General features: G+C 35.9%; 1 protein-coding gene across 2 annotated transcripts in view; it reads left to right on the top strand.

Moving 5' to 3' along the window:
- Positions 1-18596, top strand: part of PCNX1 (pecanex 1) — a 167401-nt gene that overhangs the window by 125522 nt on the left and 23283 nt on the right. For both annotated transcript variants that reach the window (XM_065872992.1, XM_065872991.1), the window contains 6 exons: positions 1988-2096; positions 2921-3050; positions 6040-6098; positions 7866-8081; positions 13463-13716; positions 15692-15922. In XM_065872992.1, the coding sequence (XP_065729064.1) occupies positions 1988-2096; positions 2921-3050; positions 6040-6098; positions 7866-8081; positions 13463-13716; positions 15692-15922 (999 nt within the window). The remainder of the gene's footprint in view (positions 1-1987; positions 2097-2920; positions 3051-6039; positions 6099-7865; positions 8082-13462; positions 13717-15691; positions 15923-18596) is intronic.

Genomic DNA, 18596 nt, shown 5'->3' with positions numbered 1-18596 from the left:
TCCAAGAATCTTCTTGCTGAGCCACACTGCCTTTCTAAGTGAAATAGGTTGTGTAGTCAGATTATTTGAAATTACATAGTTTAGATTTCATGTTAACACTGACCGCATACAAAGGACTTTGACATATATTATCCCATTTGATAGGTGACAGAGAGCTGAAGCATATGAGCAGCTACAAAACACAATGAAATCCCAGTTTTAGGAAAGTTAGCCTGGTCAGCCACATTTGGGATGAATTGGGGAAGAGAGACCCTAAAGGTATGGAGAACAGCTTAAGAGATTGTGACAGTAATTTAGATGTGATAGAGGTCTGGCCTAGGATGGGGACAGTAAAAATGAAAACCGTTAATCTGAACAAGCTTTTAGAAATAGTTTCTAAATATTGTACTAAATGTTATGCTAAATAGCTTCTCAATATCACAATATTATATTTGTTCAATCACTAATTTGTATGCATTTTTATCATTTATTTCCTCTTCTAGTGAGCATGATTAATCAAAGGAGGGGGCCAGAAAGTTAATCAGAGAATTGTCTGTATAAAAAAAGCATGTGATTTCTCACAAATTTAATATTTAGATTGGAAATTGTATTGAATCTTATACCGCTTGGAAAAAAGTGAAATTTGCAGTAAAATATAAACTAAACATCCTTGAAATAGTCACTACACTTAACTCGCATTAGTTTGGATTTTCTTAATACTTTAATTTGTTAAGCAAATTGTTTTTGAGAGTGTACCATGTTCCAGAACTATTCTAGATGCTTAGGCTACATTAGTTCCCGCAAGGAGTTTGCATTTTATATGGTTACTTCATAGAACTTAACAGTGATAATAAGCAAGTAATATTCAAGGGATCTCTTTAGATATATTTATTTTAAGATGTCATTGTAAGGTGTACCACCAACTTAATAATATTTCAATAAAAAATTGCTCTGAATGTATACAAAGCTATTTTCACCCACTAACTACTTAAACATGTAATTACATATCATTTTTCTTTAATATTACAGTCAAAATTTGAGTACAGTCTGTTTACCATTTAGAAACAGAAGAGTGTTCTGAGTCACTGTTTTTAAGCAGTTGCAATGGCATCTGACAGTATACATGATGCTTTTACTTCCTGTCATCCTGATCCCATTAGTACCGAGGGTTGCCGGCATAATTTTGAGTCATGGCAAAGAGTGCAGGGATTCATCTGCATTTTCTGATTGGTTGAAGTTGTGATTTCTTTTTTAAATTGGAAATTAAACAAGTTCATTTGTAAATCAGCTAAATAATTTAAATGTGAGGTGTTTGGTGCCTGAATCATGGCACTGAATTAGTCAGAACCTCTTGCTTTTAAGATTCTGTGATCTGTTCTGAGAATGGGGCCTTGCATTGCCTAGCATGCAGAGGCAATCTTGGGCACAATAGTTCTGTTTCAGTGTAGAAGAAATGTTCAACAACAAAGCAGATCCTAATTGAAATAAGATTAAAATGTATATTATGCTTCCATTGGCAACAACAATTCTGATTGTGAACAGATGCCTAATACACACTAGTAAATTCTTAGGAAACAGACAGTGACAACTGAATTACAACTTTATCCCCTGCCTGGCTGCTTTCAAATTCCTTTTGACATTGCATTTAAAACTTACTCATTTTACAAAGCACTAAAATTTGAGGGAAATGCCAGAATAAAAAAATATATATATATATATATATATATATTTTTTTTTTTTGGTTTTGCTTGTTAGTAGTAATAGAACCAATAGACAGCATAGAATTTTTAAACTGATAAAACATAAATCCGTAAGTCAGTTAACTGTCTTTACTTAAAAACACATTCAGTGTTTTGGCAGTGATATTTCTTTTCCTTTGAGGCAAATGGCAAATAATTTCCATGCTATTTCCCTATTAGGAAGAAAATCATTTTAGAAGTTTTTCATTTTCTAATTTAAAAATCTGATGGTAAGCTTTTTACTGATTGTTTTTGTTTTCCTCCTACAGCTTTGGGAACTCCTTTATAAATTGCAGTTTGTATACACTTACATTGCTCCATGGCAAATTACATGGGGTTCTGCTTTCCATGCTTTCGCTCAGCCCTTTGCAGTGCCCCGTATCCTTCTAATAAAAGTTGATAAGAAAGGGCAGTCATATCCTTGATGAGAATGTTGGTTTGTAGGCATAACCTTTCACAGGCATAGAATATAGGTTACTATGTGATAAATTATCAAAAATTCACAGTCTTTTGAGCCCACACCTATACCAATTCTGATTGTCTAATTTGTATTAACTTCTGTGGCCCACAGATCATCTGAACATGGGAAAAGTATTAAGGTTTCATAATTAAGTAATGCTGATTAAAAATTTCATGTTTATATATGTGAGTATTAAAGTCCAGGAATTTTCAATATATACAAAATGTGTTTAGAAATATTTATAAGTGAATGAGCATTCAAAACATTTTCCATATTGATATGATTGTAATTAAACTTCCGTTCAAAATTTTCTATTCTCATCCTTTCTTAAAGGTACTTTCTAAGTAAACATAAAGGTTAGTGACCTTGTAGATGTTGATATGCAGACTTTTGTATCTTTAAATTTTAGTTTTTATCTTCTGGAAAATTAAAACCATCTCTACCCAAGAGTGATACATGGAATTTTACCAGACACATGTTAGCACATATTTATTTGGCTCCCTTCAGAGCGTCATGCCAGGCTGTACTTTCCTGGCTGTGTCTTTCTGCTTCTACCCCTTATACTGTCCAGTGACACCTTCTTCTGTATTCCTCTGATGAACCTCATTTTTCTAATTGCTGCAATTACAATGTGTTTGTGAGGTGTGTGTGTGTGTGTGTGTGTGTGTGCCGTGCGCGCAGGTGCGTGAACGCGCGTGCGCAGTCAGATGAATGTTAAGGTCCTTAACCAGTTTTCCCATAGATTCAGCCATGTTGTTTGTTCAGGCTGCCGTATCAGCCTTCTTTTCTACTCCACTGAACCCCTTCCTGGGAAGTGCAATATTCATCACTTCATATGTTCGACCTGTGAAATTCTGGGAGAGAGACTATAAGTGAGTAAAGAACAACACTTGAAAGCCAGTTTTTATCTTTTTTACTAGGAAAAACTATTGACAGCATTGTTATAAATTATTCATGGTTAACATTTTTTCTATTGAAATATTTAAAATTTTATAAATATTCTTAAAGTTGCAAAATTATATAAAATTGGAAGAGTCAGAGGATACTCTATTTTCTCTACCTTTTTTTCTATTTATAAGATTTTTAAAACATAGTCCTAGTTAAATATATTCATTTTTCTGTCTTTTTTCTTTTAATGTTATTTCTTAGAATTGTTCCACATTAATAATACTTTGAAACTTTATGCTATACACTGTTACATCATTATCACAGTCATAATTAGTTATCTCATAGTTTTCTAAGAAGTAGCTATTTTTAGAGCTAAACTTTTTATAGGTTATTTGTAGTTTTTCATGAGGATAGGTTTTTAAATAACCATCTTTGTACATAAAGTATTTTCATTTAAGCTTAATTCCTTAGGTTAGCTGTTTAATATGATGCCTAGTAACTATCCTTGTATGTAATCTGCAAATTTTTTTCTTCTTTTTTTTAATTTAAGAAAATATCTAAAGGGGAATTACTGAATCATGGAGCTTAAACATTTTAAAGGCTTATAAATGTATTAACATGTTGATTCAGAAAGAGCTTGTATTAATTTGTAATTCTACTGGCCAGCTCCGTGACTGCCTTTCTCTCTACACTTTCACACATAGGTACATATAATAGGTGAAAATGGTAATCTTTTTAACAATGAACTGGCTTATGGATGTGAAACTTTTGCTCTGATCTTTTACCTAAAATCACACATAGTATTTCTCTTTTTGGTGAATTTCAGTGTTATTTATACCCTTTTTTTCTTCTGGACCAACTTAAATTTAGTCCAGAATAACATCTTTTTTTTTTTTTTTTTTTGCGGTACGCGGGCCTCTCACTGTTGTGGCCTCTCCCATTGCGGAGCACAGACTCCGGACGCGCAGGCTCAGCGGCCGTGGCTCACGGGCCCAGCCTCTCTGCAGCATGTGGGGTCTTCCTGGACCAGGGCACGAACCCGTGTCCCCTGCATTGGCAGGCGGACTCTCAACCACTGTGCCACCAGGGAAGCCCCAGAATAACATCTTTGTCAGCAGTTCTTAAACTTTTTGATCTCAGAACCCCTTTACATACAATCTTAAAAATTATTGACGTCTCCAAAGAGTTTTTGTTGATAGGGGTTTTATCTACTACATAGTTATTTACTATAATAAATATTGTACAATAATTATTGTATTATAAGTCAAAACTCATTTTATATTATAAATGAATTAATATAAAAATAACAACAATAAACCTATTACATGTTAATATAAATAACATTTTTCTAATGAAGAATAACTGTATTTACCATTCCACCAAAAAAATCCGAAGAATGTCATTGTTTTTATAGTTTTGTAAATCTCTTTCATGTCTGACTTAATAAAAGACAGCTGAATTCTCTTATCTGCTTCTGCATTCAGTCTCTTGTAGCGTTGTGTTGTTCTGATTGAAGTATATAAAGTAAATCTGGCCTCACACAGACATACAGTTTGAAAAGAAAGAAGTATTTTAATAGCCTTTTTAGACAATTGTGGATATTCTTGGATCCTTCGACATATGGTAGTTTCTTAAAGATTAGTGGCAATGTGGAATCTAAAGCCATATCAGTGAATTTTTGGAACTGTATTACATCAAAATTCACTGATATGTCTTATAGTTTGAATGGGTCTTTTACCCATGCATACACTTATATTGATACATCTTTATCTATCGTTTGGAAAATACTGGCTCAGTGAGTAATGTAGATCTTCCAAATTTTGACCCATTTCATGGTACAATATTAAAAAATATATGTATTCATATCACCACCAACCTCAAAAAAGTGTTGAAGTATTGGGAAGCTATCAAGTGCATGGTGGTAGATGCAAGTTTTCTGAAATTCTAATTTTTGCTTGAAAACTTGAATTTTTATTATTGGCAACAGGTATCTTTATCAGTTATTTTTCTTGAAATGTCAGACTTACTTTCTTCACTTGAGAAATGTCTGTCAGATACTCAAGTCTGAATAGTCATAGTTTATTCAAGTGAAAATGGTGTTCCATGGAAAAAAAAGCAGCTACTGCTACTTACACTTCAAGCAGTTGCACAAATGCTTTCCCTCCAGACAATCGTCCTACGTCAGAATGCAGCAGAAGTGCTTTATGTGTATTTTGCCACACACAATATTAAAGAGACCTGTACTGAGGGGCTGCAATTTAACAAAATTATTATTTTTATTGCTTCGTTAAGGACATTTTTAAGGGAAACTTGAATTTTTATTTATTGCTTTTTCGTGTGCATGGGTAGCAGTGAAAAATAGTACAGTTTGGTGCCACTGCCTTGATTGTTGTTAAAGCACCGGCAGTCTTACCCAGTGTTGCCTTTGCACTGTCAGTGCAGTTGTCAACACAGTGAAAAAAAGCGAATAACAGTTCAGTACTATTATGAAAATAGTTTTGATTTGGAAAACTCCCTGAAAGATCTGAAGTGTCGTGCTTCAGGTTCTGTGGACCACATTTTGGGAACCACTGTTCTAAAGAACACTGTACCTCTGGACATTAATAACCTTCCCCTTATAAGGAATGTTTCATGCACTATATATTTTTAGGAACTGTATACAGTATGCATTGTTCATCCTGATCAAAAATTTTTTTACATTAAACTCAGTGTCTTTCTATACACTGTTCGGTGAAACATCAGTTAAGAAAAATCTTGTCTTTATGTATAATGGAGGTGGAAGAGTAAAAAATCCTTACCCCTAAAATTGTTCTATCAAAGAGCTTTATTAATATGTTACGCATAGATTTTTCTCATTTTTATAAAGCGATAATATTTATTTCAACTTTTATTGTATAGTTTGCTCCCTTTTAATTGTTAGACTTTTTTAATATAAAAAAGCTTACTAAAGATGTTTCATTTTGCCTTTTTTAGCACAAAACGAGTGGATCATTCAAATACCAGATTGGCTTCCCAGCTTGATAGAAATCCAGGTAATAGCCCTATTTGTGAGTAAAGAAGCAAGTCTAAGGAATTCGTTATATACGTATTTCACTCCCGACTTATTGGGAATCCTCTATGGAATCCAAAGGGCATTTCTGAAAAACTAAATATCCTTCGCTTTATTTTGTTTTACTTTAGCAAAGTATACGTGAATTAGAATATCTAAAATTTATATACCCATCTTTTATAAAATGCATTTTAAGAATGCTGATAAGAATAAAAAATTCCATTGAAAGATTGTTCTTACATAGGTTAAAAAAGTAGAGCACAGTGAAAGTAAAACTGATGAGGTGTATTGAAGAGTATGCAGTCTGAACTTATTATTATGTTTGCTTCCCTGCTTCGCCAAATGGTTAGATAAGTGTTAATTTCATTAAGTTTATTACATACAGAGATGTCATCTAGAGGAGCCAAATAGCCACTCAAGATAAGGCTTCAGTGGGTGACATTTTGGTGGTGTTACCATTATCTAAAGTTTGGTTCTTAGTTTCGTCCTTTGGGAAACATCTTTTTGTCGGCCCACCTATTAGTAATCTGGCACAGAGAGGGTGAATCTCACTGCCCCACCCATAAAAGATTAATGTATCAACCAGAATATCAGTGTATTAATTTACTAAAGAAATATGACTCCCGATACACTGGAAGATTTGTATTCATTTAACTCGCAGATTACTTCAAATGCTCTGCTTGAGAAACCAAATTATAGTAATCAGATTGATTCGTAATTATAAATTTGATTAAGGAGGACTAGTTATTTGATATTAATGACTGTCGTTACCATGTTCTGGGAGCTATAACAGCCACCTCAGCTCTGGCATGTCCCTGTAGGGGGCTTGGAGTTATGATGCTGACGATGCATATCACAGAGGCCATGTCCTGAATTAATATGCACACTTTCGTAATGGGCAGACAGCATTAGATACAACTATTTTATTGAAGCTTGAGCCTAGGATTTCCCTTTTATTTTCTTATTTAGTTAGGCTGAGTTTAAAGTAATTATTAAGTTTAGTATGTTTTGCCATTCTTCAATTCTGTGCTTTGGGCACCCATTTACAGATTATTGCTTTGGATGGGTTACTTCTAAAGATGGTCTTCTAATTTATTGGGTGATGTTTTATCCTAATTTTTTTTCTTAAAGGATGACTAAAATTTGTAGGTGGTTCTTTACTGCTGTTTCTGTGTATACAGTTTATTTCTGTTTAGCTAATATTAGACATCTCAGTATACAGAGTTTTTTTGACCAACTTCTCTTTGTTTTGGACTATCTCATTTGTTCAAATCTTGTATTACTTAACCCAATTCCTTTACCAGTATGTCTTTTTGTTCTAGTTTTGAATTTCTTTTATCTTTTTCATTTCTCTTGCATGGTTTTAATTATAAGGCATAGTTAATTGGACAGTGATAGAAAATTTTGATCATGGACTGTTAAAGAGGTGGAAAAGACCTTAGATTTCACCTAATCCAATTCCCACATCTTATGGATGGGGACCAGAGACTCAGAGAGGTTACGTTACGTCTAACTCTAATTTGAAAATTTTTTTCCCATTATCCTATATTTCATTTTTATATAGAAATTCTAAGGGTATCTGTATTATAAGGGTACAGGGTACCCTTGTAAGGGTATATTATCTTCCTTGTCAAAGAACTTATAGATACAACCCTAACTGGAAATTAGTTTTAATACTTTTAACAATCTTGTTTGTTGTTATAAAGGGTACTTAAGGTAAAGTTAACATTTTTTTAATCCCTTCTTATAGGATCAGATGACAACAATCTGAATTCCATCTTTTATGAACATTTAACCAGATCCCTACAACACAGTCTTTGTGGTGATTTGCACCTAGGACGGTGGGGAAACTACAGTACAGGGGACTGTTTCATTCTTGCCTCTGACTACCTCAATGCGTTAGTACACCTTATAGAGATAGGCAATGGGCTGGTCACCTTCCAGCTGCGGGGACTTGAATTCAGAGGTAAGACATTCACCTTTCATTTCTATAACGTACTCCTGTGACATCTAAGTTTGATGTGTCTACATCTCAAATCAAAAGTTATAAAAGTAGGTCCTTAGTATTTGGAATTCTGGAATGAGAAAAGCTGCTAAAGAGTAGTTATTAGTTTTTTTCCAAATTTTCCAAATTTCACATTCAGAGAAGAATCATTTTTGCAGTATGCTCTGTATGTAAAGGTGGTATCAATAGTGTATAACAGACTTGTTTTCTCCTGGTAAGAGTGAATTTCTGTTGTTCTGTGCTTGCCCTCTTGCTGGTCTTCTACTGTGATCAGCTGCACGTGCCCGTTAGCTGGCTGGTAGCATAGAATGCTGTGAGGCAGAGGTTGGCTATAACCAAGTTACTTTCATATAACCGCCATGCCTTTGTCCTCAACAATTTTTTAAAATTGAGGTGAGATTCACATAACATCAAATTAACAATTTTAAAGTGAACAGATTAGTGGCATTTAGTACATTCACGATCTTGTGCAACCACCACCTCTGTCTAGTTCCAAAGCGTTTTCATCACCCGAAATAAAACCTTACACCCATTAAGCAGTTACTCCCTATCCCCCCACCAGCCTTCAACAATTTTGTATACTGACAAATGAAGCTGTTTCTACACAGAAAATCGTGCGTTCGGAAACATACCAGCTTGATGTTATCCACTTCTGTAAGTTGAGTGTCTTGTAAGCAGGAATAGAAACTTGTCTTATAGGAATTGAAGGAGTCCTATTAATGCATGTGTTTCCAATCTAGGCAACATTTGGACTTGAGAGTTTTTAGAGAAAGCATCCAAGCAGTGTTTTGGTCTATTCTAAGAAGTACCTTAGGTGTTTTTAACCTGAAATAGGAAATAAGAAAGCATTTGTCTAAATAGAGGATCAAATTAGAGCTGTACCCTATAGCTTTATTTTTACCCTGGTGCTGAATCAGAAAGTTTGCACCTTTGTTAGATAATATCTTTGTTAATGGAGCAAGTGCTTTTCTAAAGTTACTCCATTCATTGGAAATAAGATTTTACTTGTGTAAAACTCAAGGTAGTAAATGTTAATGTTTGTTATTTATTTGTAATTTATTTGTAACCCATTCGCTCTCTCTTCTTCACAATCTCCTATTCTTGTCTTATGGTTTGTTTCTGACTCTCTGTCAGAAGCCCAGGACCTTAATTCCATCTCTTCTAGGGTCTTAACCCAATGCTGTTCAAATCTAATCCATCTATCCTCATCCAAAAGCCAGCACCCCCTTACCACTACACATACCACTGCTATAACTTCACCTTCTTTTTAAATTGTTGGCACCTGAAGATTTCATCTTTGCTTTTTGATTTTAATTTAACTTTCTTTTTTAACAGGTATTTGTGGGGAGGTTATTTTATCCAGAATTTCTATGTGTGTGAATTGGAAGGGGGTCCTTCTTATCTGCTCATTTCACCGTATTGATCAGAAATTGTCCAAATCAAAAATTGATCCAAATTTTCACTCTCCCCACTTTACTCTCTGGTACCAAATAGATTCAAGTAAAATTTTGGATAAATCCTTTGCCATCCAAACTCTCACCCTTTGTCAAACAAAACTCAAATCAATTTGAGAACACAGTACCCCCTTACTTTCTGAACTCATGCTGAATTTCAATAGCAGGCCATACCTGTAATTCTTCATTCAGCCATCGTGATTTTTTTTTTTAAAGGCAAATTCAGTTATGTCCTTTCCATTCCATGCTTTAAATTTTCAGTGGCTTTCCATTGCATTTAAAATAGAATTCAAATTCCTTAACACATCCTATGGACAGCTGTGAGATCTGGCCTCTGTCAGTTTCTCCACCTTACTCTGTAGCACCCTCCTCGTCCACTGTAGCCACACTGGCCTTCCTTCAGTGTCCTAGCTGTGCTAAATTCTTTACTAAGGCCTCCTTATCGCCCTTCCCTTTGCCCAGAAAGTACCAAACGTCTCCCCTCTTCCTGCCAATCTTCTACCTCTAATTACTTAATTATCTTTAAGAATTAGCTTAACTGTCACTTTCTCAGAGAAGCCTTAGTCTCTAACCACCTGTCCCACATGATTATCTCTCATATTACCCTGTTTTTACCTCCTTAGCACTTAGCAGAGCTCTAATTTTGTATTTATTTATTTGTTTAAAGTTTATTTCTTCTGTAGCCCAGGGGTTGGCAGACATTTTCTGTGAAGAGCCAAGATAGTTAATAGTGTAGGCTTTTGGAGCCATACACATTCTCTGTTGCATGTCCTTCTTTGATTTTTCTTTGAAACAACCCTTTAAAAATATCAGAACCACTCTTAGCTTGGATTTGGCCCAGGGCTGTATTTTGTAAACCTTTGCTGTAGATTATAAACTCCTCAAGGGCAGGAGTCCTATCTGCTTCATTTATCATTGTATATGCAGGACCTATCACAGCAGCTAGCATATGATAAAGATCATTTTGTAGACTGGTTAAGTAATCTAAGTAATAGTCTTTTCTCCTTCCTCTTCATTGCAGAACTTTGATGAGGAATGATTATATTCTTGCTCAAATGCTGTTGTGATCTTTGGTTATTTTCTTTCCTTCACAGTGGTTAGTCCCTGTTTCATCTACCTCCTACCCCTCAAAATATTAAGAGTGTTGTCAGGCAGTATTTTGCCAGGCAGATATTTGGATCTGCTGAGCATTTTGATGTGTTTTCTGATGTATACTCCATTAAGCCAATTTAATTCCTTTGATTTTATTGTCTCTCATAGTGGATGCTAAATTTTAAGTGACATTTAACTAAAATTTCTTGATCAGTTTTTTATAGATCTTGGTTAAATACCTTCATAGTTTTCATTTCCATTTTCATTTTACTGATCTTCTCAAGATTCTTTTCCATGTAAATTTTATGTCAAATATTTGAGTTATCAATCATGTTTTTTGTCTATCAGAATTTCCTGGTTACAGCTTCTACCAAGTTTGTAAATGTTACTTCTATATATTTTTAAATGTTACTTCTACCAAGTGTGGTTTTTCAGGTCAAACTTTATAGGTCAAACATTTTTATTCTGTTTGGATTCCTTTCAGTTTTTACTCAAATTAATTTTAACATGTCTGGTTTTCATAATTGTTAGTTGTATTACTTTTTACCAGTTATATTCACTATGAAGTGACTGAAGGATCTAGCTAATCCAGGAAGCAATTAGTAATGGTTTCTCTAGAATCCCTTTCCAAATCTCAAAATTCTTTTTTCAGTTATTAATACTTCTGTGCTTATTGTTGACTTCATTTTCTAAGCAAAATGTATTACTGGGTATGTTGGGGTAGAAAATATTCTTGGGGTTTGTATGTCAGAGTGAAAACACCCCACATTAATTCAGTTACTCTGTTTATTCTGCTACTCTGAACAAGGACCTCGTTCTGTCTCTCGTGAGAAAATGTCAAACCTCTGAATTCACTCCTGCCTGTTCTCTTCTCTGTATACTACTACCAGAGTCATCTGCACAAAATACAGCTATCGTTATGGTATTTCCTTTACTGTAAAAACCTTTGACTGACTTTGCAGAAGGATGACACAATGAACAAAATAAAGTAAAAACATATAAAACCTAAGGAATAGACCCAACTTCCTGCCATAGTTTAAAAGACCCAGCCTCAGAAAGTTTCTTCTAGAAATTGAATAATTCTTCTGCCCTCTCTAATCTATTCTAGCAAGTGGGTAAGGAAGGAAAATATCTCAAGGCTCTCTTGCACAAAACCAATGTAATACTGATGTCAAAATATGACTGAACTGGCTAAAAAAGTAACCATAGTTTAATTTGTTTATGACCATAGATACAAAAATCCTCAGAGCCCAGAGTAAGGAGAAACCAGCAGTACTGTTTTTTAGTACTTTTATTTTTAAGTATCCCTCACCAATTCAGCCGTTTTTCATTCTTTAAATTAATTATTAAAAGCAAATTGGTTAAATTTCATTTTCATTATTGGTTTCAAAAGTACTTTATAAAACTACATAACTTCCTTATTCTGAAAAAAGTGTATATGTGTATCTGTAGTCAGTATCATGTGTAATGGTCAGCCACAGCATGCATTCCTGTTTATGTCAGGTTCAAGACAAAGTTTTTTCACCACTATGTAACACTATTTTGGAAGTGCTCGTCAACATAATTAAACAAGAAATGAAATAATAAAATTGTTGAAGGCTCTAGAGTTCTCGACAGTACAGCTCATTAGCTTGGCCAAGCTTACCTCTCAGTCTTATCGTTCATCATACCACCATCACCACCACCACCACCGTCACCAACCGGGGCTAAATTTCATGGCATCTTTTTCTCTCAAAGTGGTGTTTTAAATATGGACGTTGTCTATATCCTCTTTAAAAGAAAAAAATTATTATGAAGTCCCACTTACTTTTATTATAATGTAACGTTAATATGTGCCTTTATAAAATTAGCTATAATCACTCTATAGTCCTATAAGGAATTTACAAATTAAATGGAAGCAAGACCACAGAACAAAATAAAAATTAACATGAATGTGATGGATGGTATTTTGTTGGCATAGATGGCTGTGTATCTAATTCTATATTTAATCTGATTTTCTATTTTCATTTCAATAACACTAACGCAGAGAATGCCTATTAGATAAGTATCATCTATAAAAGAATGTAATTTCAAAGAATTGTTTGCTAGTACAGAACAATCAGACCTGGTACCTAATTGAAACTTCATCAGCAGATAAGCCTCAAGTGCCAATAATGTAATCTTATCCACTTATTGTTGGAATTGGCAACAGAGAAAAATTGTAATTATATATTTAATATTAAACTATAGTGAACCATTACAAGTTGTATAGCCAAGTAAGTAGGATGTATATATACTATTTCTGCTTGCAGCATAGACACAGTGCTGGTGAGAATACAGCCCAGATTCTCTTGAGTTCTGCATGTCTGTCTGTATCGTGTGCCCTGGGATGACTCAGTTTTCGTTCCACTCCTCCGGTTTTGAGTTAACTCAGACCTTCATGAGACACACGTTGACTCATTTGGTCTTCATTTGATATGAATGCAGTTATAAACCCAAATTTGAAAAATTGGGGAATCAATGGATCAAAATTAAGGTTGCCTTATTGCACAAATTCTCAGAACCTTGAATGTGCTAGTACACATTAGGATTCTGCAGGCGATGAATATATACTATGCCTCTTTCCTGGAGCATGCTGCAGTTTGTTAATGGACAGTCTAAGGCAGATCAGTCGCATACTCTCAATTGCTATAAATAAAATGTCTCTTTTCTAAGTTTCTTATGTCTTTGAAGCATTCATTTTTCCACCTCATATTTTTTTCACCTCATGTTTCTTTCCCCTTTGTCGTAAGTGCTTTCTCTCTCTCTCTCTCTAAGGTACTTACTGTCAACAACGGGAAGTGGAGGCCATTACTGAAGGTGTTGAGGAAGATGAAGGATTTTGCTGTTGTGAACCTGGCCATATTCCTCATGTGCTTTCATTTAATGCTGCATTTAGCCAGCGCTGGCTAGCTTGGGAAGTGATAGTCACCAAGTATATTTTGGAGGGTTATAGCATCACCGACAATAGTGCTGCTTCTATGCTTCAAGTCTTTGATCTTCGGAAAGTACTCACCACTTACTATGTCAAGGTAAGGATATGTGCCTACTTAGATCTGGTATCAGAGGCTCTTGGAAAAGACACACGTATACGCACACGTGCGCACACACATGCACGTTTGTTTTTTTAACTTGTGCTTTGCTTCTAAGTGGTGATTTAAATTCTCTAGTATCCAGTACAGTCAGTAAATTATACCTGTGAAGGTCTTGCTATTTCCTTCTTTAGTGAAACTTATTACATTTGTTCATTAATATTAATAGCTACCATCTGTAGTGCATATCTTTTAGGCACTGCGTTAAGGAATACACACATACACACATGTATATATATGATATGTATATCTTACCTAATTCTCTAAAGGAATATTACGTCCCTGTTTTACATATAAACAAGTTAAGGATCAAAAGTTAACTTCGCCGAAGTCCTCTAACTAGCAAGTGGAGTTGGGGATTTAAAACACAGGCTTGTCTGATTCCTGAGTCCTTGCTATTAACCACTGCTTTGCACTGCTTTCAACAAACTGAATGAAGGTATTGCAGGATTTGGGAGGTCTCAAAAAACACCCTCACATTTGACACCAGTTGCAATTTCAGGGTTCCCAAGACCCTGAAACCACAATCAGGTTCAATAATTTGCTAGAAGGACTCACAGAACTCAGCAAAGCCATTATACTCGTGGTTAGAATTTATTACAGTGGAAGGATACAGGTTAAAATCTGCCAAGGGAAGAGGCACATAGGGCAGGGTCTAGAGACACTAAGGCCTGAACTTCCAGTTGTCCTCTCCCAATGGAGTTGTGTAGACAGTGTTTATTTCTCCCAGTAACGATGTGAGAGAATACCTACAGAGTGTTGCCAGCCAAGGAAGCTCGCCTGAGCCTCAGTGTACAGAGTTTGTCTCGACACACAGTCATTTAGACTTGTTTGATCATCCACATGGCCAGCCTTAGTCTCCAGATCCTCTAGAGCTCATGGTTCTAAGCCTCCAGGTAAATAAAGACTCTTATCAGGCAGGACAGTGCGTGGGATTAGAGGTTACCTCCCAGAACCCAGGTGCAAAGGCCAAACCTCTCCTTGGGCAAGATTAGTTCTTTACTGCACAGGTATTCTGTTTTTGCTAAAGATTTTACAGAAGTACAGCATGGTTATGACTGGGGGTTTACAGGCTAAGCCAACATTTGCAAGAGGAAAAACGTATGCTAAATCTTAATGATTCATGTGTTATTACCTGTATGTACCACCTTATTTGTGCTGATTGGGTTGAAGCCTGAGTCCTCTGTTGAATGTTTGGTTAAACCCAACCTCAGGAAGCTAAAGAAATGGACTTTACAACTTTTTTTTTTTTTTTTTTTGCGGTACGCGGGCCTCCCACTGTTGTGGCCTCTCGCGTTGCGGAGCACAGGCTGCAGACGCGCAGGCTCAGCGGCCATGGCTCACAGGCCTAGCCGCTCCGCCACATGTGGGATCTCCCGGGACCGGGGCACGAACCCGGGTCCCCTGCACCTGCAGGCAGACTCTCAACCACTGCGCCACCAGGGAAGCCCTACAACATTTTTTAATATGTGCGCATTTGTGTGTGGAATTTCCTCTCTCTAAAGATGTATATTTCTATTGCTTTATTTGTTATATTTTTATAACTTGACCTAGGATCACAAGATGGTTTAATAGCTTTCTATGAGAATTTTCTCAAAATAAGTACACCACAATAAAGGTTTTTCATCTCTCTTAAAAGATCCTAAATTCAATAGACAGAATTGTTTTTAGAATATCCTAAAATCAGTGGACTGGAGTTGTTTTGAAGTAAGTATTAAATTAATTTTTTTTTATCCAGGAAGGCCTGAGATGTATTACTATAGCATTCTTAAAATAGTATATTTACAGTATTGAGCTGGAATATACATTTTTGATTCCTACTATTGTATAAACAGTTGGAATTAATTTACTGAGGACTTGCAGTTAATTCAGATTGTGGTTTAGCCTGATTTTTTTTTAATCTTTTCCTCATTAGGGTATCATTTATTATGTTACAACCTCTTCTAAACTGGAGGAGTGGCTAGCTAATGAGACGATGCAGGAAGGACTACGTCTGTGTGCAGATCGGAATTACGTTGATGTGGACCCAACGTTTAATCCAAACATTGATGAAGACTATGACCATCGACTTGCAGGCATATCCAGGGAGAGTTTCTGTGTGATTTACCTCAACTGGATAGAGTATTGCTCTTCCCGAAGAGCAAAGGTAGAGTTTATGTCGTTTATAACTCTTTGAATCTGTTTTTCCAAAGATGGAAAGAATCCCTCTATTTGTTTTCATGAGGGTAGTTTTTCTAGGCTTTCATCTTTCTAACTATCTGGGTAAGAGAACCTGTCTAGTTCATTATGATTGGGCCAAACCAACTCTGCCAAAACAGGTTAGAGTAAGCGACCTTTCTCATTCTTTCATCTGCAGTGTCATAATCTCACTGTCCAAATAGCAACCCCTCCACCCTGTGCAGGTACGTACATATACACAGATTGAGGTTGTAGATTACGTGTAGCACCTTCTTAAAGACTGCGTTTTGCTGCATCCCCAGCCCCAAGCCCCCAAACACACACAGCAGACTTAAGGATAAGTTAATATCTTTGTCCCAAATCCAAAGTCTAATCCAGTGCTAATAGAATTTTCTGCAATGATTGAAACATTCTGTGTTGTTCCAATATGGTAATTACTAACCCACCACATATGGTAGATTATGAGACACTTGAAATGTAGCCAGTATGACTAAGGAAATGAATTTTTAAATTTAATTTTAATTGATTTAAATTTAAATCAATTAAATTTAGGCTAGTGGGTACCATACTGGACAATGTTCATCTAGACTACTGACTTTAAAATGTTAACATGGGTAAAAATGATACAGGAATGTGTAAAAATGCAGATTCATGGGCCTTGTCTACGAGATTCTTATTCTGTAGGTCTAGGCTGGGGACCCAATATCTGTGTCATGCTGGGTGATTATAATGCAGGAGGCTCGTAATCCGCACTTCAGGATAACTTGTCTTATCCTAAAGGGAAGCTGAGTTACAGACTTCAGCAACTGCTGTTTTCCCCCTAGGTCCCGTGGCTCTTGTGGCAGTGTTGCTCCCCTGGTTAGACCCCAGGGACCGTAACCACAGTACCAAGGCAGAGTGCAAAGTCTTGTGTAGTTGAACCACCAAGCATCCTACGTACAGGATTACTCTGTACCATGGAGCATAGTGAGCCACTTTGACAACCAGTGCCTTTATCATGGTCTGGGCTGTACACACTGACTGTCTTTAGATGTAGCACCTAGTTTAGTCTTTCCTTTACAGATACTCAATTAGAGTAAGGCACCCCATCATAATCAGCCTGTTTCTCTTACTTCATCCATAAGAAAGGGAGCATCCTTGTAATTCCTCTTTGAACAGTGGCCTTTGAGCTTTTATACTGGATGCACAGTAGATACTGAGCAGAGTAGCATATTTTTAAGGAAGGAATCAAAGATAGAATAAAATAACCTTGTAAGAGCTCAGGAAAAGGACCAGCAGACAATGTCTGGAAATGGAGGCCCTCAAAGCTAATCTTCTCTTCTTTCAAACACATAACAAGCAGTTTATTTTTTTTCATAAATGAAATATACTTAGAATGCTTTGCACACTGTTCTCAAATCCTTGGATTTATTTCTTGGCGGGGGAGGGGGAGGTGGGGGGCGGTCGGAGTGACCGTATTATTCTAATAGCCTTTCTCTGGCTTAGACTATATTGGTTACTTTTGTTTGGTTTAACCATCGTCACCTAGGCTAGGAACTCAGTCTACCGACTCAGAAACAGGCTCCATCCTGCCTAACTTTAAGGAATAAATAATCTCTTAGAAATTATTGCTGAGGTCATGGATGTACCTCAAGGAAGTCATCCTCTTAATTGCTAATAAATCATATTCAAAAGGTTTACTTCCAAACTTGGGTATCCCCAGTCTCTTCAGAGAGCTTATTATCACTAGATCAGTCTGGCTTATATTCTACTCTTGTAGTCCCCTCTAGAAGAAAATTGTCAGGAAAATTAAAATAATCCCTTCATTCTCCAGTTCTTTAAATTGAACAAGATTATCCCTACCTCCTTAAAACCATGAATTCTGTTTTCTGAATCACCATTCCCAGAATAACCTCTTCCCAGGGAAGGAAGTTAATTAAACCAGAAAGATTTGCTGACTCCAAATTCTGGTACCCTCACCTGAATGTTAATAAAGTTGCCTCCAGACTTTTTTTCCAGGAATTTCCTTCCAGGATAGTTTTCTAACTTGCATATTACACAGAAATAAAAAAGTCATTCTTTCCTCCTTCTCTTATTATATGTATTCTAGGAGGAAATAATCTTTCATATAATAGCTGTACCTGTCTTCTGAAGAGATTGAAATAATGTTTTTGTAAGTGCAGCCCTGGATTAACTGCATTAAAACTACCTGGAATGCTAAATTGGACAGATTCGTCTCAGCTTGACTTTGCTTCCTGCTTGTTAAATGACAGTACATTTCTTTCACCATTGTTGTTAGTATTAGCAAGAAGTCTTTGTGAGAATTTCTAATGCATTTGAGGATGTGAGACACATGTCTTCTCCAACAGTAACAAAATAGAGCTACCAGGGTTGAACCAATTATTTTTTCTCTCAGTACATTAACGATGTGGCTACGCAGCCTTCTGGCTTGCATTGTTTCTGACAAGTAATAAAGGCGCACCTCAGAGATATTGCAGGTTCTGTTCCAGACCACCACAGTAAAGCGAGTATCACAGTAAAAGCGAGTCAACACGAATTGGTTTTTTTCCCAATTGTAAATGTTATGAAATATACTAAGTGTGCAATAGCATTACGTCTAAAACTGTAACCATGTACATTACTTAATTTCAAAATACATTATT

The sequence above is a fragment of the Phocoena phocoena genome, chromosome 2, assembly GCF_963924675.1.
Source record: "Phocoena phocoena chromosome 2, mPhoPho1.1, whole genome shotgun sequence".
NCBI classification, from domain to species: Eukaryota; Metazoa; Chordata; class Mammalia; order Artiodactyla; family Phocoenidae; genus Phocoena; species Phocoena phocoena.
The sequence above is the reverse complement of the archived record's forward strand: the minus strand, read 5'-3'. Positions and strand labels throughout refer to the sequence as shown.